General features: G+C 46.1%; 3 protein-coding genes across 16 annotated transcripts in view; 2 read left to right on the forward strand and 1 right to left on the reverse strand.

The window, feature by feature from the left end:
• Nucleotides 1–741: 741 nt before the first annotated feature.
• On the forward strand, nt 742–7,103 carry pitrm1 (pitrilysin metallopeptidase 1). Its single transcript, XM_061295239.1, has 26 exons — nt 742–979; nt 1,506–1,629; nt 1,746–1,852; nt 1,922–2,073; nt 2,206–2,320; nt 2,404–2,500; nt 2,580–2,740; nt 2,845–2,971; nt 3,047–3,135; nt 3,217–3,345; nt 3,433–3,546; nt 3,655–3,751; nt 3,833–3,967; nt 4,079–4,217; nt 4,290–4,406; nt 4,475–4,604; nt 4,685–4,805; nt 4,868–5,110; nt 5,203–5,303; nt 5,371–5,491; nt 5,570–5,620; nt 5,727–5,839; nt 5,926–6,051; nt 6,135–6,280; nt 6,381–6,483; nt 6,768–7,103. The coding sequence occupies exons 1-26, from the start codon at nt 933–935 to the stop codon at nt 6,859–6,861; spliced, it is 3,099 nt and encodes a 1,032-aa protein (XP_061151223.1). The 5' UTR covers nt 742–932; the 3' UTR covers nt 6,862–7,103.
• On the reverse strand, nt 6,619–14,523 carry crema (cAMP responsive element modulator a). 2 transcript variants are annotated; one of them, XM_061295240.1, is made up of 9 exons: nt 14,471–14,523; nt 13,765–13,868; nt 13,283–13,363; nt 12,797–12,879; nt 12,578–12,705; nt 12,235–12,318; nt 9,966–10,125; nt 9,744–9,884; nt 6,619–6,845 (listed from the first exon to the last, which is right to left on the reverse strand). In XM_061295240.1, exons 2-9 carry the CDS (start codon nt 13,771–13,773, stop codon nt 6,830–6,832), a joined length of 702 nt encoding a protein of 233 aa, XP_061151224.1. In that variant the 5' UTR covers nt 13,774–13,868; nt 14,471–14,523; the 3' UTR covers nt 6,619–6,829. The 2 variants fall into 2 exon arrangements, with proteins under 2 accessions (XP_061151224.1, XP_061151225.1); XM_061295241.1 differs by lacking the exons at nt 6,619–6,845; nt 12,235–12,318; nt 12,578–12,705; ... (2 more) ...; nt 13,765–13,868; nt 14,471–14,523 and adding an exon at nt 11,083–11,338 and having other exon boundaries at nt 8,797–9,884.
• A 1,776-nt stretch (nt 14,524–16,299) lies between these two features.
• The window catches only part of LOC133165520 (partitioning defective 3 homolog), a 45,488-nt gene continuing 36,799 nt past the window's right edge, over nt 16,300–24,988 (forward strand). For 8 of the 13 annotated variants that reach the window (XR_009717612.1, XM_061295247.1, XM_061295248.1 and 5 more), the window contains exons 1-2: nt 16,300–16,742; nt 24,055–24,156. Coding sequence is in view for 12 of the 13 variants with exons in the window: in XM_061295247.1 (XP_061151231.1) it covers nt 16,623–16,742; nt 24,055–24,156 (222 nt within the window). In the remaining variant the exon portion in view is untranslated. The remainder of the gene's footprint in view (nt 16,743–24,054; nt 24,157–24,988) is intronic. The other 5 variants (XM_061295254.1, XM_061295256.1, XM_061295251.1 and 2 more) reach the window with 1 other exon arrangement.

The raw sequence follows: 24,988 nt of genomic DNA on the forward strand, positions 1-24,988 counted from the left end.
TCGCTCGCTGCTAAATGATTAATACCTACAGTACACATGTGTACCACAAGAGGGACTGTTTAGGCCTTTCCCGAGGATGATTAAAATACTGTACATTACATATTCTTTGACAATGATCCATGCAGTTGTTTTTGACTGAGAATTGATCTGGGCTCATTAGCTATACCTGCAGATACTGCATACAATGCTACTTGAATGCAATACTGTTTTGTAATACACTCCTCTTCATTTCTCAACCCAGTACAAGCAGCATTGGAGTTTTACGATGTAAAATATAGATAAGCCTGTTTAATTTTGATGATTTGAACCTTACAACTACATGCGTTACGTTGCAACGAGAAACTAAAGAAATTATTCAGAAGGAAGGACTCAAGAAGGGAATAAAATTGTTATACAGTGACATCTGCTGGAAATATGGTAAAACTACATTTAAATAAACTCCACCTAAACTATTTGTTTTATCACTCTATAAATTGTAAAATATTCACATTAACATATTATAATATTGATTTTTTAATTCCCCTTTCCCAAAAAGTATATTAGGAAAATATATATTTTTTTAACCGATCCGTCTAGCTAAAGAGGTTTTGGCCAATCATGTGTTGCCACTCTTGAAATTGACCAATCACAAGTAGGGATGCTTTTGTGTCATTCACAAACGTCAAATAGCGGCACCGTAGATTTCTATGAGTACTGGACGGGTGCGGGATTTTAAATATCGAAGTTCCATGTGTTGTGAAATCAGCGTCGAGATGTTGCTCCCTCACTCCAGCATGGCCGCTCCGTTTACTAAGTCGCACGGCATGAGAGGACACGGGATGCAGTGATGCAACTTGACCGACAAAATTGTTTTGTGTCTTAATATTAGTGTATGTTGCTGCCAAACGTAGAGGACGTAGCAGTTTATGAACACAACATACTTTTAGTTCGCCATGTTTCGCCAGACAAAGACGGTGCTCGCGAAACTTCAAAATGTTCGGTAAGTCAGCTAGCATGAGCATTGGCTACCGAGGCTACATATGTTGTGATGAACAGTGACAGCGGGGACTATTTAGCTTGGTGGAATCGTGATCGAGGTTTTAAAATAATGATTGTTAGTTTAAACACACAATTGAAAAGTGGATATTTGTGGACATTTAGTAAGGCCTGTCATTTATCGTGGAGGGATAGTGTAATTACAGACAGTCCGCGAAGGAAATATTAAATTATTTTAATCGATGAATAGGTTTAAGTAAACGATTAGGGACATCGGGAAGAATAACTTATGCTTGAAGAGAAAACTGATATTTTATTTTATATTTTAAAGTCAGCACAAGATTGATTGATTGATTGGTTGATTGAATTCAAGGACACTTTTTGTGAGCGTGAAAACTAGAACCATTATAGGTCACTACAGTTAGCTTCGGTGTAATGTGGAGCATATTTGAGGCCAGTGTGAAAAATTCTGCATATGGTTTGTTTGAGAGTATACTCAAGTTTATCTTAACCTTTTCCCCTTAAACTAGTTTAAAGGGCTTGCATCTGTCATGGAGACGGAGGAGTACTGCAGCAGCAGCAGCAGCAGCAGCAGGAGAGAAGGCTCATCAATACACAGCAGGCCAACAAATTCACGGATTTACAGTTAAAGAGGTACGATGCTTCCTTTATTTGGTAAAATGTATCAATCGCTGAGGGGAAAAAAATCCAAACATGACATTTGCAGGCATACACAACCAGGATAAAATGTCAGTGTCTTTTTGCTGCAGGTTGTGGCAGTCCCCGAGTTGTTCCTCACGGCCATCAAGTTGACTCACGACAGAACAGGAGCTCAGTACCTGCATGCTGCAAGGGATGATCCCAACAATCTATTCAGGTTGATAAAAAAGACACTACCAAAAATATCACGTGTTGCTATGCCATGTTGGTCTTTCTGCATTTTCAGCGTGCAGTTTCGGACCACCCCCATGGACAGCACGGGGGTCCCTCACATCCTGGAGCACACGGTGCTGTGCGGGTCCCAGAAGTATCCGTGCAGAGACCCTTTTTTCAAAATGCTCAACAGGTCACTGTGCACCTTCATGAACGCCTTCACAGGTACATATGCCGCCCTGATCATTCATTTTATTGATATCCGATTTCTCGCTGATCATTACAATCTTTTTTATTATTTTCTTTTTAAGTTTTTGAACCCAACCATTAAAGTGACTGCTGTCTCCTTGCCCACAGCCAGCGACTACACCATGTATCCATTCTCCACGCAGAACGCAAAAGACTTCCAGAATCTTCTGTCGGTCTACCTGGACGCCGTGTTCTTCCCGTGCTTACGGGAGCAGGACTTCTGGTGAGCGTTCACGTCTTGTGGTGGTGTTTTTTTTTTTTCTTTCTGTATTCTCTCCTGTGGCGTCACAAGCGACAACTTTCCAGGCAGGAGGGCTGGAGGCTGGAGAACGAAGACCCTGCCGACGCCAGCTCGCCTCTTGTCTTCAAAGGTGTGGTCTTCAATGAGATGAAAGGAGCCTTTGTGAGTCCATATCCCCTTTCCTAACCTGAAATGGAAACGATCCGAGTGAAGTTGGCCCTTTTTTTCTGCTTGTTGGCAGTCAGACAACGAGCGCCTATATGCTCAGCACCTCCAGAACAAACTTTATCCGGACCACACGTACTCTGTGGTATCCGGCGGAGAGCCGCTGGCCATCCCTGACCTCACCTGGGAGCAGCTCAAGGATTTCCACGCCACGCACTACCACCCCAGCAATGCCAGGTGACACACGTTTTCCGCTCAGTTTTTTTGTCCCACATGGCCTCCTAATTTGAGTCTCCAAACTTCTGTCCTGGGCTCTCCCGCTTCCGCGTCCACTGGTTCAGGTTCTTCACGTACGGCGACCTTCCTCTGGAGCAACACTTGAAGCAGATTGACCAGGAAGCGCTCTCCAAATTTGAACGTATCCAGACCAACACCCGCGTCCCGTCTCAGCCGCCCTGGGCCAGTCCGGTGAGCTCGCCAAATAGTCTCGAGGATGCTGAATGTGAAGGATGAGATGGAAGGTCTGTTTCTCGCGCTGTGCAGAGAGAAGAGCGCGTGACGTGCAGTCCCGACGCGATGGCTCCCGACGCCGCGCGACAGAGCACGCTGTGTGTCAGCTACAAGCTGGGAGAGTACGACCGCAAATCTTGCTTTTTGAAGTGAGCGTCGCGCCCGTTGCCGTGACATTGAGATGCGTTCGTTTTGCTCCACAGCATCACCGACACCTTCGAAGCCTTCACCCTCAGCCTGCTGTCTGCTCTGATGACATCTGGTCCCAACGCTCCCTTCTACAAAGCTCTCATCGAACCCAAAATCGGAACGGACTTCTCCTCGGTGGTCGGGTGAGACGAGCAGGAGGAGAGCAAAGTCTGCAAGGAAAGTTCCGGTTTCCGTGCGGTGACACGGCGCTGTTGTTTTGCCCCGGGCAGATACGACGGCAGCACCAAGGAGGCGTCCTTCAGCATCGGCCTGCAGGGCATCGCCGAGTGCGACGCCGACAAAGTCAAGAACATCATCCGCCAAACCGTGGACAGCATTATCGAGTAAGTGGAAACGAGGGGGGGCGCGCCCGTGGGAACTTTCTCGTCTCTTTCATCTCGGTGTCGGTGGAGAAGTCTTTTGTCACCCGTCTGCCTTCCGCCCCTCATCAGGAGCGGCTTTGAGGACGAGAGGATCGAGGCGCTCCTGCACAAGACGGAGATCCAAATGAAGCACCAGTCCAGCAACTTTGGCCTCGCTTTGGCCTCGGTGAGCGTCGGCCGACCAACCCCAATGCCTCCGAGGCGGCCGGGTTTGTTTTTGTTAATCTGGAGCTGATTGCTGGTGCAGTATATAGCGTCTTCCTGGAACCACGACGGCGACCCAGTGGACCTCCTACAGATCAACAATAGCATCCGCGAATTTCGACGAGCCCTGCAGGAGAACCCGCGTTTCCTCCAGGACAAAGTCCAGCACTACTTGAAGGTTGGTGTGAGGGCAAGTGGGAATTTCAGGCAGGGTTGTCTTCAATGCCTTCAATGAAAATTCAAAGTCAATGCATTCTATCAGCTCCTTGCGTTTCTTTGCGTCATCCAGGAGAACAGCCACCGACTCACGCTCTCCATGAGTCCCGACGACTCCTACCTGGACAAGCAGGTCTCGGCCGAGGAGCGCAAACTCCGGGAGAAGATCGCCGCGCTGTCTGATAGCGACAAGAAGGACATTTATGAGAAAGGTGCTGACAATCGCTCACAAGAAGGATTCTTCTTCATCGCGGCGTTCGAGACGAGTCCTCTTTGTTTGTCAGGTCTTCAGCTACTGGCAGCTCAAAGCAAGACACAGGACGCTTCATGCCTGCCCACGCTCAAAGTGTCGGACATCGCGCCCACCCTTGCCGTCACGCCTCTGCACATGACCAAAGCGGGTACGGCGCCGCGTGGAAGGCTCTCTTTCGTGACCATCAAACTAATTTTTTTCTGTGCTGATGCCCAGGTGGTGTTCCGCTTCAGCTGTGTGAGCAGCCCACCAACGGCTTGGTGTATTTCCGGGCCATGTGCAGCCTCAACACGCTGCCAGAGGACCTTAAGCTTTATGTGCCGCTCTTCTGCAGCGTCATCACCAAGTCAGTTGGCGTCACACCAGCCGCTCACTCAATTTAGCCACCATTTTTTTTGTCCTTCATTTTTGGGTGTGTTCATTCAGGATGGGCTGTGGCTCTCTGGACTACCGGCAGCAAGCTCAGCAGATGGAGCTGAAGACGGGCGACATGTCCGTGTCCCCTCAGGTCATCCCCGACTGCGCCCACATGGACGTGTTTGAGCAGGTTGGCTCGACTCGCCCGACCCCAAATTAGGCCATTGCCGTCTCATCCCCACTGTCTGTCAGGGAGTCCTCCTGTCCTCCTCCTGCTTGGAGAGGAACCTCGCCGACATGTTGCAGCTGTGGGCGGAGATTTTCAACAGCCCTCGCTTTGACGACCCGGAGCGCTTGCGGGTGCTGGTGATGATGTCCGCGCAAGAGCTGGCCAACGGGATCTCCGACGCCGGCCACATCTACGCCATGACACGGGCCGGACACCTTCTGACGCCAGCCGGAGAACTCCTCGAAACCTTTGACGGGATGGACCAGGTAGCCCGATTGGAGAATGTCCTTAACTGTGGTTGTTTTATTTGAAGCAGTGCCAGCAAAAAATGTTCTCCGTTCACTGTTGTGATCCTCAGGTGAAGTTCATGAAGAGGATAGCCGAGATGTCGGACCTGACCCCGGTCCTCCGCACGCTGCCCAGGATCAAGAAGCACCTTCTCAACCCTGAAAATATGAGGTGCCGCTCATTGTCTGGCATTCATAGTCTGAGGTGGGTGGCAAACCTAATGCGGACATCTCTACAGGTGTGCCGTCAACGCCACGCCCCAGGGGGCGTCCGAGTCAGTGCTCCACCTGGAGAACTTCATGACGGACGTGGCCGACAAGAGGAAGCGCTTCAAAGCCGTGCGACCAAACGTCATCCAGGTAAGAGAGTGACTGGACCACTTTGTGGGTGGAAAGAGCCTGAGGTCAGGCTAATGTTTTTTTTTTTCTCTCCACTAGAGGCCGCTAGATGTCGACAACATCTCTGGAGCCTGCAAGACACTCGTGGCTGTAGGTCTTTGTTTTCATTTGCCCATCCTTTTCTGACTTTTGGGAAAATTCGGCCCCAAAATTCCGTTTCCAGCAAATCCTTAATTGGGCTCACTTTCTTTTCAAGGATTCGAATTTCCAGCCTTGTCACATGAAGACTTTCTTCCAGCTGCCATTTCCTGTCAACTTTGTCAGCGAGTCCATCCGCACTGTCCCCTACAGCCACAAAGACTATGCCAGGTTTTGTGGAGAATTTCTTTGACTATTCTGACAATGCTGGCATTATGTGGGGAATGACTTTGGAGCAACTTTCTATCTGTCGCCAGCCTCTGCGTGTTGGCAAGGATGATGACGGCCAAGTTTCTCCACGGTGAGATCCGAGAGAAGGGTGGAGCCTACGGGGGTGGAGCCAAAATGGCTGGAGGCGGCCTCTTCTCATTTTACTCTTACAGGTACCGAGTTGATTCGTTTGCTTGAATGCTGCCAGTCAAATCTTAAACCAATTTTAATTTTCCTTCTTTGTGGCGTTTCAAAGGGATCCAAACTCGGTCCAGACGTTGTCCGCCTTCGGCAAGGGTGTCGACTGGGCCAAGTCGAGCAGGTTCACCCAGCAGGACATCGACGAAGCCAAACTGTCCATCTTCTCCGCCGTCGACTCGCCTGTGGCACCCTCCAGCAAAGGTAACCGATGGCAACTGCCCCATTTTGAAGCCACGGGAGGCGAGCTAAAGGCTGCCGAGCGAGTCGAGCACTTGACTTGATGTTTTTGTTTTGGATGCAGGGATGTCCGTATTCCTGAGCGGAATCACAGACGAAATGAAGCAGCGGCACCGCGAACGACTCGTCCATGTCACCCGGGAAAACCTACTGGACGTAGCTGAGAGGTTTGAGCTCAAGCCTTTCTTCTCAAACTAGCCATTCATTCATTGGTTTTGGCCTCCCAAAATAAACAAAACATTCAGCTCCTTTATTTTTTAATAGTAGCCGTACTTAACGAAAAAACTAATGTAATCGTAATATGAAATGCAAATAATTTAATAGAAATTCAATTCAAAGAAAAATAATTCAAAGAAAAATTCAGTTGAAATATAAATAAATAAAAATTCAAGTAAAACAACAACAACAAAAAAGTCACAGAATTTGATGGATTACAACTTGTTTGCTGCAGGTACCTGACCCTCGGCAGCAAGACGTACGGCGTTTCCATCTTGGGCCCAGAGAACGACGCCATCAAGAAAGATCCGTCCTGGGTGGTCAAATAAACCACAAAGTCACAAAATATGCCAAACCATCTTGTACATATTGAAGTAACGAGACAAAGGGTAAAGTTATCATAGTTGGAATAGAAAATTGCTGCTGGTGGCTGAAGTGACATATTTTTGAAATGCAATGTTTGTCGCTAGACAGCAAGGCTGAACAAAGTTGCAGAGGAAACGCGTTTGAGGTAATATTGATGTAACCAGACAAATAATGTTATCATGTTGGAATAAAAAATTGCAAACTAGCTCAGTGGAAAAGGGGAAGTGTTTCTGAAATGTCAGAAAGTGTGCAGTCATCACTTAAAGGTAAGCATAAATTTGGGAACCCCAACAGAAAACTTGCATCAATATGTAGTAGATTTTCCTTTTGCAGAAATAACAGCCTCTAAAAGCTTCCAATGATTGAAGGTATTTTGACCATTGTTCTTTGCAAAACACCCTTTAAGGCAGTGCTTCTCAATTATTTTCTGTTACGCCCCCCCCTAGCAAGAAGAAAACTATTCGCGCCCCCCCTCCCCACCGTGACTATCCTAACTTGTCTTGTAAGTCGTAAAATGTTGCACTGTCGCAAACGTGACAGAAGTAACAATGAGAGCGCCACTGCCCCCTGCTGTAGTAAACGCGCAATTACACTTTATTCTAGTACTGCCAAAAAAAAAGCCTGTTCCCCAGGGTCACACGCGCCCCCCCAGGAATAGCACCGCGCCCCCCAAGGGGGGCGCGCCCCACTATTTGAGAAGCACTGGCCTAGGTGACTGATTCACAATTTGGTTTTGTCTGATATCAGAGATTAAATAAAGAAAACCAACTGGCTGATTGATTTGTTTTAATTGAGAGGGAAAAAAAACAGCAAAAGCATTTCACTAGCTGACCAGGAGATGGCGACAGCGTGGCATCTGAAGACCATGGATTGTTTGTTCTGCTATAGCCTAGGTGACTGATTCACAATTTGGTTTTGGCTGATAATAGATATTAAATAAAGAAAACCAACTGGCTAATTGATTTGTTTTAATTGAGAGAAAAAAAAACATCAGCAAAAGCATTTCACTAACTGACCAGGAGATGGCGACAGCGCGGCATCTGAAGACCATGGATCGTTCTGCTATGCCGGTTTAAAAAAAAAAAAAAAAAACGTAATTAGCTAGGGGTCAAAGGTCAAAGTTTACGGTTCAAAGTTCACCCAGGGGTCAAAGGTCGGTTCAAAGTTCACGGGGTCATGTGCACATTTTCGATTTTTAACTAGAGTTGAAAGTTCAGGGTTCAAAGGTCACCCAGGGGTCACCACGGGGTCACCGCGGGGTCACCGCGGGGTCACCGCGGGTTCAAAGTTCAGGGTTCACTTTTTTTTTTTTTTTTTTTTTTTTAGGTTAACCTTTATTTAACCCAGTGCTTCTCAATTATTTTCTGTTACGCCCCCCCCCTAGCAAGAAGAAAACTATTCGCGCCCCCCCTCCCCACCGTGACTATCCTAACTTGTCTTGTAAGTCGTAAAATGTTGCACTGTCGCAAACGTGACAGAAGTAACAATGAGAGCGCCACTGCCCCCTGCTGTAGTAAACGCGCAATTACACTTTATTCTAGTACTGCCAAAAAAAAAGCCTGTTCCCCAGGGTCACACGCGCCCCCCCAGGAATAGCACCACTATTTGAGAAGCACTGCTTTAAGGTCTGAGTGTCTCGGCCAATTGGTTCAAACGTGGCGGGCAACGTAGAAAAGAGTGCAGTACCACATGTCCCGAGCAGACGGCGTAGTTGCTGTATGATTCAGGTTAGTATTGTGTTTGGATTTTGGTATGTTCAAGGTAAATTTGGTTAAATTAAGACTTCACAAGACGGTGCATCGTGCAAAAGTATTTTCTAGTCGTAACGGAAACCACTCGAGACAATCCGTTAATTGAGGCGTAATAATAGTCGCCTGCACACAGAGGCAGTGCCGCTCTCTTAGCCACAAAACTTTATTTATGCCACAACAAAAACACAAAATGTACAAAAAGGACAATTGGGGCGCTTGTGTTTCTAAAAAGGTGTTAAATCATCTTTCAAAATAATGATCAGTTATGTGTGAAAACTAACAATCGACTGGTTTTGGTTGTGCTTTGATAAATAATTTATTCTTGGTATGATTTCAAACAACGATATGTAACAAATTAACATAAAAATGGTCGAGACCCTACGCCTGCTCGTGTAACATGTAGAATAGCTTGACCATTCAACCATATTGCCAATTTCTATTAATGAGGGTGGAGCAGCCAGGACACAAACTGATTTGTTAGCTTTAGCATCAGTGCTATTGTAAAGAATTGCATATTGGCTGTCCACAAAGACCACAATAATCCCACTGATGTTACAAAAGAGATGCGCTTTGTTGGCATTTAACATTGGGAATTTATCATCATGTCTGTCAACGATTGTGCTGTATTGGTGACTAGTTGAGCTCATTTTGCCAAGAAATAATCCTTGTCTGTATTGATTGAAGTCACATATGGAAAGGATGAACCCCAAAAGGAAGAGCTTGACGGAATACTACACCAGCCTGGGCTATAGCATTACTGTTGTCATGACAACTCATTGACTGCATTAAGGTGATGTATGAGGACAAGAGTGGTGGTTGTGGACACAAGTACACAAATACATTTTTGTTAGAAAATAAACACGCTTTGTTAGCACTTTTAGCTTATCTTTTGCTTTTGAGAAATAGAATTGTCATTCCCATGGCCACCCGAGGCATCTTTAGCTACCGATAATGTCTGTCCCCTCATGTTTTTGCGATGACTTTTGGACGGGACACACATCGCAAAGGCTTGAGCAAGCGGACGCAGTCACAACAGTTTGTCGGGTTGCGGCGGAGGCGGGAAACAAATGGGAGCAGCTTTGGCATATTCTTACTCTCCCTTGTGGCAGTAAATGTCCTTGAGCGCCTTCAGTTCCTCAATCAGTGTCTTATTTTGGTTCTCCAACACAGCCACGCGGTTTTCCAGACACTTGACGTACTCCTTCTTTTTCCGCCGGCATTCTCGCGCAGCCTCCCTGCCCAAAAGACAAAAAAATTGAAGGATGCACGATCCTGAACAGCTCAGGCCGGTGGCCAGTCAAGGCGCCGCCGCCTACCTGTTCTTCATGAGCCGGACCTCTCTCTTGCGGGTGACTTCCTCCGTGTGGTGCGACTGTGGGCCGTGCGTGGCGCCCGGTGCCGCCGCCAGTACGGTGCTGTGGGCTAGGCCTGAGGTGGGCGAGCGCAACTGGCAGGCGGGGATGTCTCCCGTGGCGGCTGTGGTAGAAGATGCATGTCAGATTATCACCTTCTGGGTGTTCTCACAAATTGTTGCTTGTAAACTAATGCTAACTTCAAAGAGGACTATGGAATTTCCCCATTTACTAATCACTGAGAAGCCTAGTCCCAGTTATTTATTTAGTTTATTCTGGTTTTGTAGTTGGGCAAAAAATATGTGGCGCCATCTTGTGGCGTTGTAGGAATTATAGGCTTGATTGATGTTTTTTCATCAGCATTTCAAAATGAAAGTCTGCTTTGGTTTTTCTGTGCACTTAGTTGTTATATTTGCTTTATAATCTCATTCTGGACAGCAAATTGAATGACTTCAACTGCTTTTGCTAAGTGCTAGCCAACGCTAATATTAGACTTGTGTTGTAATATTGTTGCTCTCCTTGGATCAACTTTGATACAATATGTCAGTAAAAAGACATTCCTATCATAAATCGAAATTGTAAAATCTCAACTTCGGAAGGATGAGTCAGCATCGGGCACACAGTGATAAAAGGGGGGCGTGATGACGTCACTTCATGCGTCTTTCTCTAAGCCCCCTCCCCTTCCCTTTTGTTCCAGGAAGTTACGATGACGTCAAAGCAGCACTTTCTTCTCCATCCCCTCCCTCCACAACGTGTTGCTCACTCTGAGATGGACACAACTTTTTCGTCACAAAACTAAGTGAGTGTGTGCGTGGAAATGTGTGCGTGTCCATGTATGCGCACACGCTCACAATTTGGTTTAAATCCACAATTAAGCGAAACAAACTTTCGCGACGGTATGCCGGTGGTCGAACCCACTTGTACAGGCGGCTCTATGCGCATGCGCGCGCTAGAACCGGAAGACAACGAAACCCAAGAAACCCCTTCAAAAAGAAAAAAGAAAGCAAAATAAGTAAACGCACGAGAGACCAGAAGAATGGACAGACGAACTAGTGAAAAAAAACACAAAAGTTTTCCGCACCTGACTCGGTCTCATCTCCCGTAACAGCCATTGTTGTACCCCAGTGAGCCAGAACCGAAAAAGAGGAAAAATACAAGCTGCTAAAGCGCCTTCGTTTCCTCCCTGGCTGGCTGAATTCGTAAAGGCGCTCCGGTGCTCTCGCTTCCTTGACTGTCTTGCGTCGTCTCTGGGCGCTCGTCAACTTTCTGCCGGATTACAATTACCGACATTTGCGTCACGGTGACGTCACCGCGCCCGCTGAAGTCAGGGAAGACGCGCTGGCTAGTAGTCCCTCCCACTCCAGAGAAGATGTTATTTTTAGAAGCAGTGACGCGACTACAAGGGAGCGAAAAACAAGAGGCCTTTCTTATTGGCTGCTTCTGGAGAGGTAGGCGGCGCCATCGGCCAAAGAGTCATAAGGCTTGTGCCAAGTCCAGGAAGACGGGCGAATTTTACCGAACTTTTATTCACAAAAAACTATTTCTATTTAGTTTTTTCAGCTATCGTAGTGCAGTGCAGTTTAAACCCATGTCTTGAAACCCTAATTTAAAACCCTCACCCTGTCTTGAAACCATAATCCAACCACTTTAGTTTAAAACATTAACTTTGCAAAAAAATGTCAAATAAAAGTACCTATAAACTCATGATTTTGGCTTGAAACCCTAATTAGAAACCTTGATCTTTGCCTACCCCTTGTGATTTGAAACCCACACATCTACTTGATGTGCTCCTCTTATTTATTGGGTTATTTGTTTATTGTTTATCCATCACTCATTTTATTTATTTGTTATTTATTATTTATTGTTTGTGCCTTCTTGTTTTTATTTTGTGTCGTCTACTTGTATGTCTATCGTGTACTGTGTCTCGTCACCGTGGGATAGAGGAAACGGAATTTCGGTTTCTTTGTGTGTCTTGACATATGAAGGGATAATAAATAAACAATAAAGCTGACTTTGAAATCATACTTTGAACCCTACTTTGAAGCGCTAACCCTGATTTGCACCCCTATTCTAATCCTTAGCCCTAATTTGAAATACTAACAAAATTAACCCAGATTTAAGAGCAACATTTTAAACCCAAACCACTGTTGAAACCCCAAACCCTGGCGTGGAATCCCTAACCTTAGAAGCCTACTTTCAAATCCTGACTGCAAACCTTACTTTGAAACCATACCTTGTATGATCATCTGTCCTGTTCGGATGTAGAACTGGTGGGCGCCGCCTGGTGAGGCGGCGGAAGCGCTCTTCGAGATGGCGGCTGTGGAAATAGAACCTCAAAATTACTAGCTACCAGGATGTCATGACCTCAATTGCGACTAGCTTAACTAGTTTGTGCTTGTAAGCATTTTGATAGTGTGTGTGTGTTTATGCTGTAAAAAAAACAACTTTGTAAGATAGTTGCATGGGGTGTGCGGGCGGCAAATTGTTCAGTCACATGCGAGAGCGTCTCTATAGAGCAGAGGAGTCAAACTTATTTTTGTCACCGGCTACTCTGTAGATACGGTGTCTTCACTCACCATATTGACCAGATCTCGCCTGGCAGCTTGTGGACGTCGAAGAAGACGAGTCACTCTCGTCCTCTCTCACGTCCTCGTCTATTTCGGAAGTGTCTTGCGAGTGGCAGGATAGCTCATTGTGGATTTCCCTGCAAGGGGGTACAAAGCCCAAACCCATCGTGAGGTTCCACGCAAACGCCCCTTAGCGTGTGCAGTTAACGCATTAGAATGTTGACTTACCGGTCAGCAGGCTGCACGGAAGTCGTATTCCGTCTCCTGGGCGAGTTGCCATCGGACTCGTTGCCTTCCCGCTTGCCCGACGCCTGAACGTGACCATGACGCGACAAGTCTGGTTTGAAACCCTACCCCCATTTGAAACCCCAACTTTTGTTTGCAACCCCACCCTAGGTTTGTAACCTGGTTGAAAGCCCAAGTTTGAAAATCTAATCTTTGTTTGCAACCCTACCCCAGGCTTGAAAGCCATCTTTGAAAGCTTTGCATAAAACCTTAACAATGGTTTGAAACCCTACCCTTAGCTTGAAACACTTGTTTGCTATCTCTGGAGCCCTGGGCAGTGTTGTCAGTGTGGTTTGTGGCATTTGTTATGCGAGGCGGCCCCCCATCTTGCCCACAGAGAGCATCCAGCTCACATGAGCACACCTCAAAATCAAGATCAAAATTCACGGCGTACTAAGTCCAAAGCCAAAAAAGTGGTACGGCATTTACTTTTGAAGGAGACATTCCGTCCAGGTACTCTTCTTCGTCTGTCGTTGAGTCGTTGGCACTGTCGTCCATCATCCCTTGCCTCTGATCAGAGGGAAAACAAAACAAAACTCATTTGGAACAAGGTTTCAATAGAGCAGGGGTCACCAACCCGGTGTCCGCGGGCACCAGGTCGCCCGCGGCGACCACATCAGTCGCCCGCAGCGACCACATCAGTCGGCCATAGGCCAGTTCTAAAAATAGTTTACAGTACACTGGTGAAGAGCATGCAATACCAGGCTTCCCACTAACATTAATGTTCAGTGTCTTCACATAGAGTAAATATCCATCCATCCATTTTCTGTACCGCTTAGTCCCCACTGGGGTCGCGGGCGTGCTGGAGCCTATCCCAGCCGTCATCGGGCAGTAGGCGGGGGACACCCTGAACCGGTTGCCAGCCAATCGCAGTTATTGTTATTTCAGAAGTGTATTATCAAAGTGGTCACCCTTTGCATTATTCGGTGCCCTTGAAGTAGTTCCCAACTTCAAAAAAGGTTGGTGACCCCTGCAATAGAGGGAAACAGATCCAAACTTCTCTTGCAATTTCACACTGGAGACAAAAATGAAAACAATTTCACATTGTTTGGTAGTGATTGCAGATTGATTCCTTTTCAAACAAAAACATTATTTAAAAAAAATATATATTTTTTTTTACAAAATGGAAAGATCCAAATTGGGGGAAATTTTCAGCAAACAAGCAAATTTGTGGCGCTGTACTGTAGATATGCATGGGTTGAAGGAGGATGACCGTTAACTTCGACACAGGACGTGACAACCGTTTAACACCGATGAGGATGCAACTGGTGAGTAATAAACACTTTTGGTCAATTGAAATACAAAAAATCGGAGTACTAAGAGTCAAGCAATTCATTTCAGCACCAAGCCCTGTCTTGAAACCCTACCCTGCTTTGAAATCAAAACTCAAATTCGAAACCGTAACCAATGTTTACGTTCTAGTGCAAAGTTTTGGGGCCTTTTACTTTGAAGATCCCTTTTCTGGCATGGCTGCGTTGACGTCACGGCGTTTAACTTGACATGAATTTGCGCTCTTTGCCGATTCATCACCAACAGTGTTCAAATGTAACTCGAGTGGACTTTTCACGTGAGATCTTATGATTTTTTAATCAGTCAACGGATTGATTTATGACTTACCCAAACTTTGACGCCGTGCTCGTCGTCACTGGTGACGAACTGTGACCTCGCTCGTCAGCGACGACAAGTCGTATGACGACGACCAGGAGAGGCGCTTTGGGACAAAGAGTGCTTGTTGATTAGAAACGAGCGAGATATAACACCCCCGTTACTTCCGGGTTCACCATTCAAAGCCAAAATCAGGCTTTAAAGTCAACAAGTTTCTGGCGATTAGTCAGCAATACACGTTAAGCCTCTTTGAATGGAAATCTCGTTGAAATTTGGCTCGAGCCTCTTTGAATGGAAATCTCGTTGAAATTTGGCTCGAAACCTTACTTTGAGGCATATACCTGGTTTGATACCCTACTTTGGTTGTGTGGTCAATTGAGTTACAACTGCCCGAAGAAGTTAATAACAGTGATCATGTGTTTACTCAGAAATGCCACACACTACAGCTCCCAAACTCTGACTTGAAATACACTGTCTCGAAAACTACTTTTAAACGCTGTCTTACAACCCTAATTGGAAACCTAACCTCTGGCTTGAAATTCAACTTTGAAACCCTGGCTTAAAAACCGAAGCTTGACTTCAAATAAAATCCTACTTTGAAACCATGGTGAGAAACTTGTAAAACCCAACTGTGGTTCGAAACTACCAACCACCAAACCACCATCCTTGGCTTGAAACCCTACTTCTGAACTGCGTCTTAAAACCCTAATTAGATGCGTGAATGCTGGCGCCAAGCCTAACATTGGCTTGAAACCCTACGTAACCTGTAACACTAACTCTGGCTTGAAACAATGTAAAATCCCAATCTTGCCTTGAAAACTTACTTTGACACCTTAAAGTTGGCTTTTACTCTGATTTAAAACCCAAATTACAAACCTAAACCCTGGTTCGAAGTCTTAACTACGCCAGAGACAGTTACTGTCTTTCACCTCTAGATGGCGCAACTGACTTGTGTATTTGAGTAAAGTTAAGTCACCAATTACTGTACTTTCATGCATACGCACCTAAGTCCTCAAACTACCTTAACGTTTTTCAGGATTTCACAACAATCATTTAGAAGACTTTGCAGGATTTATTTGAATAGAGAGGGCAAATGTGAAATGTAAAAATATTCCTGCAAAAATGGGAAGAAAACATTCTCTTTGCACCATTTGATCGGAGTTCACATTTGTTAGCTTTTTATGTTTGATGCAAAGAAATAAAAATTCATCCTAATTTTAACAAATGTATGTGTCTTTGTGTTGGGACAATAGGGTTAAAAGCACACAGCGTTCAGGCTCATGGTCTTTGTTTTAAATCAAAGACTGCAGGCGTTCTCAAAATTCCAGACTCCGATTACCGCGTGATCTACACTTTAAATGGCTTGAAGACTCTTGGATCATTTGTATAATTGTTGCATATTAGTAGTACGGCATTATTTGTCACCTTGCATTGTGTCGTGACTTATAATGTTAATTAGCGTAATTACCGCACTTATTGTGTCATGTCGTAAACGTGTATTTTGTTGTAACGGAGTAGCACTATTGTTTTGTGTTGCTTTATTAAACACGATTGATACAGAGCATGCAACATTGATCAAAGTGGTGAACATGAAATTCAAATAAATGAAGCAACATTTTATTTTTAAAGCATCACAAATCTTATTTTTGTATCATAACTTAAATCACACGCATTATTCATAAGCATTTCAATTGAGCACCTGTTCTCACTCACCTTTGTTCGTTTAATAATTTGTCCTCCTAAAACAAATGAATTAATTGTAACCGAGCACGTTTGAATTCGGGAACGAGAAACGGGAGATTTCCTGAGTTTGTTGAATGCACCACCGGCAGCCGGGCGGGCACGCGCTGGGAGGCGTCGCGAGCGAGCGCGGGAAGGAAAGAAGGAGAAGAGAGGGAGAAGAGATATCGCGAGCTCCTCTAAACAGGTGGTCCCAAAAAGAGCGGAAGACAGACGGCAAGCAAGCAAACATGTCGTCCGACTGGGGGAGAAGCGAAAAGTCACTTTAGCAGAAGTACCACCGAACGAAGCGAACCAAGAGAGACCCCCCCCCCCCCCCCCCCCGTATCCCCTCCGCAGCCGTCCACCTCCCCATGCAGCTTGTGGACTTGTTGCGATTCTTCTCGCCTGGCTTGGGAGCATCGAGCGAGCGCCGAAGGAGACCATGAAAGTGACTGTGTGCTTCGGACGGACACGCGTGGTCGTGCCGTGCGGGGACGGCAACATTCACGTGTACGCGCTCGTCCAACAGGCCGTCATGAGGTACAAAAAGGCCATAGCCAAGGTAAGCCAAGCCGTCTGTGGTGGTGGCGTTGTCGTCTTCCTCTTGTTTTTAGCATGTTAGCATACCCGGCTAGTGAGCCTACTTGTTGCTGCTAGCTTTCGGGACGCGGAGTTTGGGGAGTGGGGGGCTACGTGTGCGCACACAACATGGCGCAATCCGATTGTCTCTGCTGAGTAAGTTTGCACGGCGCACCCTCATTGTGATTTATGTGTTTTAATAAAGTGATTATGCTATTGATTATTCCATCCGTGTAGGTCGAATCAACACTCCAATTGACCCGAGATGCGAATGCTTGTTTGTCTATGTGTACCCTGCGTTTGGCTGGCGACCAGTTCAGGGTGTACCCCGCCTACCGCCCAAAGACTGCTGGGATAGGCTCCGGTACACACTCGCAAATCCTTGAGGAAAAGCAGCTGATTGATCACTGAGGGAATGAATGAAATCAGTGCTTAAGTTTTGCAAAATGTTTTATACCCAGTCGGGAATCTCCAGCGAATGAGAGTAATTTGTGAGTAGGTTCTTGAAGATGCTCGTCGATTGAGATGTTCGCAGTGTCAACAAAAACAAACTTTTGGAACATCCTGCCGCTGATCATTGTCATTCAAATTATTCTTCAAAAGATTGCAATGTGACTCGAGATGCTGACTCACTAGCTCCAAATGACAACGTTGGGTCGGACCAATGAATCATTTTGAATAGCTTTCCTTGCGGTGAATCAAGTCGTAAAAGTATGACTCAATTCAGTAAAATGTCTCAATATAATCATCAGGAAGTGGCGGAAAAAGTGATCAAATCATAACCGACGAGCTCACAATGATGTTTACTCAAAACAGTGACTTGTAAATCTCCAAATATCCACTCGCTACTTCTGTTTGCTCGCCAGCCAACTACTTATTTGCTAATTTACCACAACAATCCTCTTTCATGACATTTTAAGCCACACTTGTCCACTTTTTTTTTTTGCCAACAAAAGAAAATAACGGTTGGCCAGTTAATCAAATTAGCCTGTCCTTAAATGGGGCTTTATTTCAAAGTGTCATCAAATTCCACACAACCTGTTCAGACGCTTTTGTCCTATCGTCACATCTTATCAGATCAAGCCGTGTTTATGCAGCCATTGTTACTTTTTCTTCTCTTTGATCCAGAGGAAACTTTTTTTCCTGCATTTTACCTGGAGGGCACAATTGTTTATCTTGTACCGTATGATCATCATGACATATGATCTCTCGGCGTCACGGGCATAAATAACACAATCCCAGACAAGCCCAAGAGCAAACCTTGTTTTGAATAATTTATATATATATATAAATAAATATTTGTCATTTGCTTTTTGTAGTCTAAATTGACAAAAATGGAACAAACAAAACATGCTTTCATTTTTAGGCCATATGGCCTCACCCAGCCTGACCTAACCTTTTATTTTTATTTTTTTTGCAAGATTGTTGTGTTTCCTTCAAAAGTCTTTGTCTCAAAAACATTTTTGTGCGTAGTGGCTGGCACTGTAACTTCCCCTACCATTACAGACGAATGCTTCATGGAAAGAAAAGAAAAAAAGGAAAAACACGCCGCTCGCTTTGACATCCACAGAAGTCCTCTCATACCTGAGCAATGAGATGGACGAGGGGAAAAAGCTAGGCGCTTCCAGTTGCTGTCAAATTGGACTCTCCGATGGCATATGCTGCCAAAGCTGAGTGCGCAGTCGTCGCTTTGCTTTTCGACGGTCGTTCAGACTACCGAAGCCAGCGAAGCCGCAACGGCGTATCAGGTGTCGCAATAGTTAATTCGGCTCTCGCCGCACAGACGTATGTAGATGCCAGATGATGGGGGAGAAAAAGGACTTGGTTTACATAGCGCCCTCTAGTGTTCAGAGAGACGCCACATAACTAAAATTCATTGCTATAGCAGGCTGCTTCATTTAAGCGAAATGTTAATTGGACACGTGACCCGATGTGGTTTATTGGCAACCCGTTTTTCACTTTTTTGTTGAGCATATCTTGGGTAAATGTTTGTGGGATTTAGCCTATGTCACCTTGTTGTGACCTTTGAACTTGGCCTTTATGCTTCAATTTGTGAGAACCTCTGAAAGCAAAGGACCAAAATGGTGATGTGCAAATATTGCAGCCAAGCAGAGTAACGCTGACTCCACGTACAGTATCTCGCCTTCGCATTCCAAAACTGGGTCGGCGTCAGCCCCACTTCTTCTCCATGACGCGCCTGCACCGTGACCTCACACCATGTCGCCTTTTGTGCATCCGAGCCTGAGGCTGGTGAGGGGCGGCTTGACCTGAGATGGGCAGTGTTGTGAAAGGGCTCAATTGCGGACACTCGGTGCAGACGCGCATATTGACTCGGAGTCAGACGCCTGCATTGTGTTGTCAAAATCTGCACAAGTGTTTTGGAAACAAGGCCGCACATAACAACACAACGTGTTGTGTGATACGCAATCAGAGCACAGAAGTTGACGACCTGACCAAAATGTTTGGAAAGGCCAGACGCTCTTAGCAAGACTCAAATGAACCCGTTGGAACAACGCTCCGAGTTCGGGCAGACATTGGTGCTCCCGCTGAGCGTAGCTTTAGACAGATTGAGTGACTTCCTGTTGGGTTCTTGAGACTTCTCAACTGAATCATCATCTGAAACTACTTGGACCGGTGAGCTACTCGTCAAGTTCTCATACGAATATCGAGTCAGCCAGAGGAGGAGGGTGAAGACGGTGCGAAGCAGATGAGTAATGAAGTTGAAGGCTTCTGTGCCAGAGGGGCCCGCCAGTAATGGGCAGGCTGTCCAAGGAAGCGCCAAGCTCTATTTTTAGCCCACAAAGCCTCATCATCCTAAGTAGATACTCATCATTAATCGACGGCCACAAATCAGACCCCCCCTACCACCTCCCGTGTGTCTTTTTCAAAAACGGATACACGTGACTGCTGCGCTTTGATTTTTATTTATTTTTTTGTGCCAGCGACCCGACACATGCGTCATGTGGATGCCGGCAATTAGCAACCGGGCCCTAAAACGGACGCACAGCACTCTCACCAACTTTTTGTAAGGACAAAAAGGAGCACCACATTGAGCTGGAGACTGCTACGTACGTCTTAGCTTGGTAGCAAATAACTTGAAGTGTGCAAAATGTTTTGCAAACAAATGATTTTAATTGGAGGTGCTGTTTGGAGCCCCAAAAGATGAGAATGATTGTGCTCTTGTCCCAAGATTGATGGAACCGATTTGCAGATTGCTAGGAACTAGTTTTGAGCACCTTTGGCAAAAACAAAACTCTATGAGAAGAAATATCGTGACGTCGAGAGACGAAAATGACGCAAGAGTCAGCATGGTGTGTGTGCCCCCCCCCCCCCCAACTCTATTTTGGGAACAAGCGGATTATTTGCTAGTGGCTGGCAACCTTTGGTGAATGGCCGCAGGTCGCAGCGTGGGATTATTTCGTGGAAAAGACTCAGAGCTCTGGCGTTTAACGCAGTGCTTCTCAATTATTTTCTGTTACGCCCCCCCCTAGCAAGAAGAAAACTATTCGCGCCCCCCCTCCCCACCGTGACTATCCTAACTTGTCTTGTAAGTCGTAAAATGTTGCACTGTCGCAAACGTGACAGAAGTAACAATGAGAGCGCCACTGCCCCCTGCTGTAGTAAACGCGCAATTACACTTTATTCTAGTACTGCCAAAAAAAAAGCCTGTTCCCCAGGGTCACACGCGCCCCCCCAGGAATAGCACCGCGCCCCCCTTGGGGGGCGCGCCCCACTATTTGAGAAGCACTGGTTTAACGTCATGCGACCGCTGACTGACAGATTATGTCGACAAATTGGGGGGGGGGGGGGAGAAAAGTTCAGATGTTTTCCATGCAGCCGGTGAAGCCGGGGTCGAACTCGTAGACGGCGTATGAGTGAATTCAGCCTGGTGATTGATGATGTTTGCGGAAACTCAAAATACAAAATTGACATATCTATTTGATTGAAATGAACATTTTCATGTTTACTTTAATTTGGATCCAAAATGAGTTCTGAGTCCTGTGACGTACGTTCTCCAAATAAACATTTGCCTGAGGGAAATGCACAGGAAATACTTTGCAAATGACCAGTAATGCCCTTTATTTCAAAAACACGTTTTGATGTTCCGATAAGAGACTTTGTGAAGGCGGAATCCCCGCCTGAGATGTCACGTGGCATCACGGCAGCACGGAATGTCGTTTCCTGCTGAATTATGGATGTTCTGTTTTGTTTGTGGCTCCTGAAAAAAACCTCCATCCATCTTCGCCTTTACTTATCAGTTGCCTCGGGAACATTCCTCTCACACACACACAAGCGTTTTTTGTAGAATAAATAAAAGTCAAAATACGGATTAATCTCTTGTGCCTGTGTCATGCGGACTATTTTTAGATGTCGGAGTGTCAAACGTCCGCCTGTTCTGGTGTGATACAAGCGCTTCTCTCAATGGTGCCATTGTTTCACACCGGTGAGCCTCTCTCGGGTTTCACTCTCCTCTGCTCTGGGTTTTGTTTTTAGCTGTTGAAATATTGAGTTTGAATGTTGGAACAAGAGGATTGATTCTGTTTTGAGATTTTGGAATCAGGAAAGGAGTTAAAAAAGAGTTGGCGACCAAGCCAACCTGAAAAGCAATGAAAGCAACAAATTGCCTTGAAAATTGGACTTTTATGACTTTTGTCTACTCTGGACATATTGTCAGCATTGAATGTGTGTGTGGCTTGGCCCGGATTTACGCGTGACACGACTGTCGTGAGCTGCTGCTGAGAGCCAGTCAGGATCTGGCTATGACTTTTTTGTCCCTTTTATGTCTGCGGTTTTTACAAGAACCTGTGGTTGCTTTGTGTGGCCAGCTGACTGTTTAGTGCTCTCCTCATAAACACGCGAAAAGCCATCAATGAGCTCTTTGGCCTTGCTCAGTTCAGTCTGCTTATGATTGCTAGCATTAGCGTGGTGGTGGGTGGGGGGGGGGGGGGGCAGTAATTGGACCTTCGCAATCGGTCGGGTCACTCATGAACTAAGGGCCCACTGTCAGAAGTTGAGAATGTGAAGACTGTGACGCCTCCTGTGGGCTTACCTTGTCCCTCCTCATGTTTATTTTAACTCTCACTTTGCCGTACGTGTCGGAGACGACCCGCAGTCGACCAAATGTAAACTACGGTCTTGAACGCAATGCAAACATTTGGGTGCGGCAACGAGAAAAGTGTTGCGTGCACCCCGGGCCATAAATTGAGTTTAGAGCCCGAAACCCTTTTGGTCTAAATCCTGGGAAAGACTCAAGGAGCATAAAGCAATAAAAGGACAACGTGTTAAGTAAAGCTTCTTGTTATGATTTAAGCTGTTGCTAATTGAGCTCACCCGCTGTGAGGCTCAATGGCGCTTTGGCCCAAATGGAACGACCGACGTTTTTCCATGGACATTTGAGGATGTTTGGAATCCTCCATCTGGCCTCTTAATCCCAAATCTTAATCTCATATTCTCTCCAAGAAAAGAAGGGTAGTGTCACATGCAGTCTCCAACCAAGGTGGAAAACGCCCCCCCCCCCACAACGTTCACTCATAGAGACGAAGTTGAGGTACAGTTGCTTTAATTAAAAAGTGTGTAAAAAAATAAAAATGTATGCCAAGTGTAAACAGAATGTTTTCATTTTAGAAGTTAGTGCGTTGTCAAGATCCTGAGCTCATGAAAAAGTGCGCTGCGACCAAATCCTTATCGGAAAGTCTTTAGATTTTTTTTTTTTTTTGTAAATAAGCTTGAGTTTCTCATCGACTAATCGCCAAAACTGTCCACTTCGCCGACGCCGCTGCTCGGGACCGAGTTGTCGCTGCCGGAATCGGCATTGTCCAAGTCAGAGTTGTTGGGGTGGTTTGTGTTGTTGACCTCCATGAAGTTCATCAGAAACTCCAGCATTGGGATGTCACTCTCCGTGATGTTCTGCGATGCTTTGAACTGCCAAAAGAGACAAAATGAACTTATTTAAACTATTTAAATTTGGCACTGTCTTCAACGTTCTTCTCTGGTGTGCCAATTTTTTTTGCGCCCCGTTTTACAACCACGCGTGCAATGTAATGTTAAGCATTTTGACTTTAAGTAATTTTAATTGTCATGATTATGGGATGGCCAACACTACCTCCATGTCAATGAGAACGTTGTTGAGATAGATGCTGTCAAAACACTTGAGATTGTTGAATAGGTGCACGAGCTCCAAACATGCGGCCTCCTCGTCCTCGCCGCGTTTGTGTGACGTCACGTCCATGAAGCGACTTCTTTTTTTGGGGCGGTTCGCTGCTGTCTACTGGCGATACCACCTGGTACTTTTCTCGGTCTCCCTGCCGTCTCGTCTCTCTGGGGGTTCTTTAAAAACACCGCAGTAGACATTCGTGGATACGTCGTCACGGGTTTGATCTTTGAAGCGGATTTATAGAGACCTTTTTGGGGAGATTTATCAACGGAGGAGCCGCTGCGTAATCTGGCGTCAACGCGTTACGTCATCGACGACACCGCCCCCTAAATGCGGAGTTTGGATAAACTTCTCGTGTCTCCGGCGTCTTTTGTGGCATAAGAATCATGTCGGCGAAGGAAAACAAACCGCTGGATCATTTTGTCGGGCAAGTACGAGTGATCGAGTTGTTAGCTAGTTAGTAACAACCATGTCAAGTCAATTGACTTGAGCGTGCTTCGATGACTTCACGTTGCTCGTTCACCCGATGTGTCACATTGAGCGGTATTTCATGAACTGCGCTGTTGTGATGTAATAAAACGGCGTCAACAGGGCACCCTGTGTAATCAAACTCTCTATGTCAAACAATATCGCTGCAGGTGACCATTACATGACATGACGTTGGCGTGTAAGCTTTCAAATCGTGGTTCCCTCGCTACTTCGCGTTTCGTTTATCGCGGCTTCACCACATCGTGGATTCCCCCCCCCCCCCCCCCAAATAAAAAAAAACATTTAAAAGTCAAAATAAAGTAGGGCCCATGTGTGACCCCGAGGGATGTGTTAATTAGGACACAATCTTATACAGAAGTGTATTGACTACAATTTTATATACATTTTAGTCACTGAGGAGAGGTGGGTTAGGAAGGGGGCATCAAACAGAGAATAATTGAGAGGCACTCTGTTTAAGCCGCAGTTATTTCTAGTTTACACCATTTGTCATTTTAAACATGCCAGCATTATTGGAATTAAGATTGTTTTTATATATATGAAGAAATAACCCGTGGAGTAAAGTGGAACAACACAACAATAGCAATTGTTTGAGATTGTCTAGTTTGTTTCCTATCTTGGGCATACTAATGGAACAACTCGGCTTTCTTCTCAGGACGCCAGCTACTGGCTGCAAGTGCACCGCCTGGAACACGGCGATGGCGGCATCTTGGACCTGGATGATGTGCTGTGCGACGTAGCGGACGACAAAGACCGGGTAAGACCCGTTAGCGGAAATGATGAGCGGAAAGACGTAGAGCAGACTCTTAGCGTTTAGCCCTTGGCCTCTGTTGCGTTCCTCGTGCTGCCGCTTTCAGAGTTGAACTCCGGCGCAATGGTTGATTGTGTTGGCACCCAGCCTGCATGTTGGAGACGGAACCCGTGTGCTTGCGGTCGCGTGCCGCAAACCAGATTCACGCTCGCTCACCGCGACTGTGACGCAAAGACTGACTGTGTGCTCGCACTGAGAGGACTTTTGGGCTTCAGCATATCTTGAGTTGGAAATCAACTGTAGGTCAGTTTGAAAAAGCTACCTCAAACATTTTCTGTTGGGATGTTGCCCAAAAGATTCTTTGACGTCCCTCGGCCGGGGCGACTGCGAAGCTCTTGGCGGCTCCTATGACTCATCTTCAGAGTCCGTTCCGACTGGCAGGCCGAGCTTTAGAAAGTGTGGAAGGAATGCCGTCGCCTCTTTTATTAGCTCACTCACACGGGCTTGTTTGGGGAAGCCGTGCATACTGTAGCTTTTCAAACTATGTGTGTGTGCAGCGTGCCAGGAAAAGTCAATGGAGTTCTCCCCGCAGCCCCCCCCCCCCCCCCCCCACACACACACACATCTTCGTCGTCCTGCCTTCCTTCGGCCCAGTCAGGGAAGCATTTTGGTCTCTCTCAGAAGTCATTCTTGTCTTGCGGAGCCAGACAGATGACCGACCGCATGCCAGGTGTCAGGTGACGCTCCTCCAACCAGGCCAAAACCTGACGTCTGTGCAACCAGTATGTGTGTACGCACAGGGGTGTGTCGCACAGCTGCGTCCGCCATCGCTTGGGTC

This window comes from Syngnathus typhle, linkage group LG13 (genome assembly GCF_033458585.1).
Source record: "Syngnathus typhle isolate RoL2023-S1 ecotype Sweden linkage group LG13, RoL_Styp_1.0, whole genome shotgun sequence".
NCBI lineage: Eukaryota > Metazoa > Chordata > Actinopteri > Syngnathiformes > Syngnathidae > Syngnathus > Syngnathus typhle.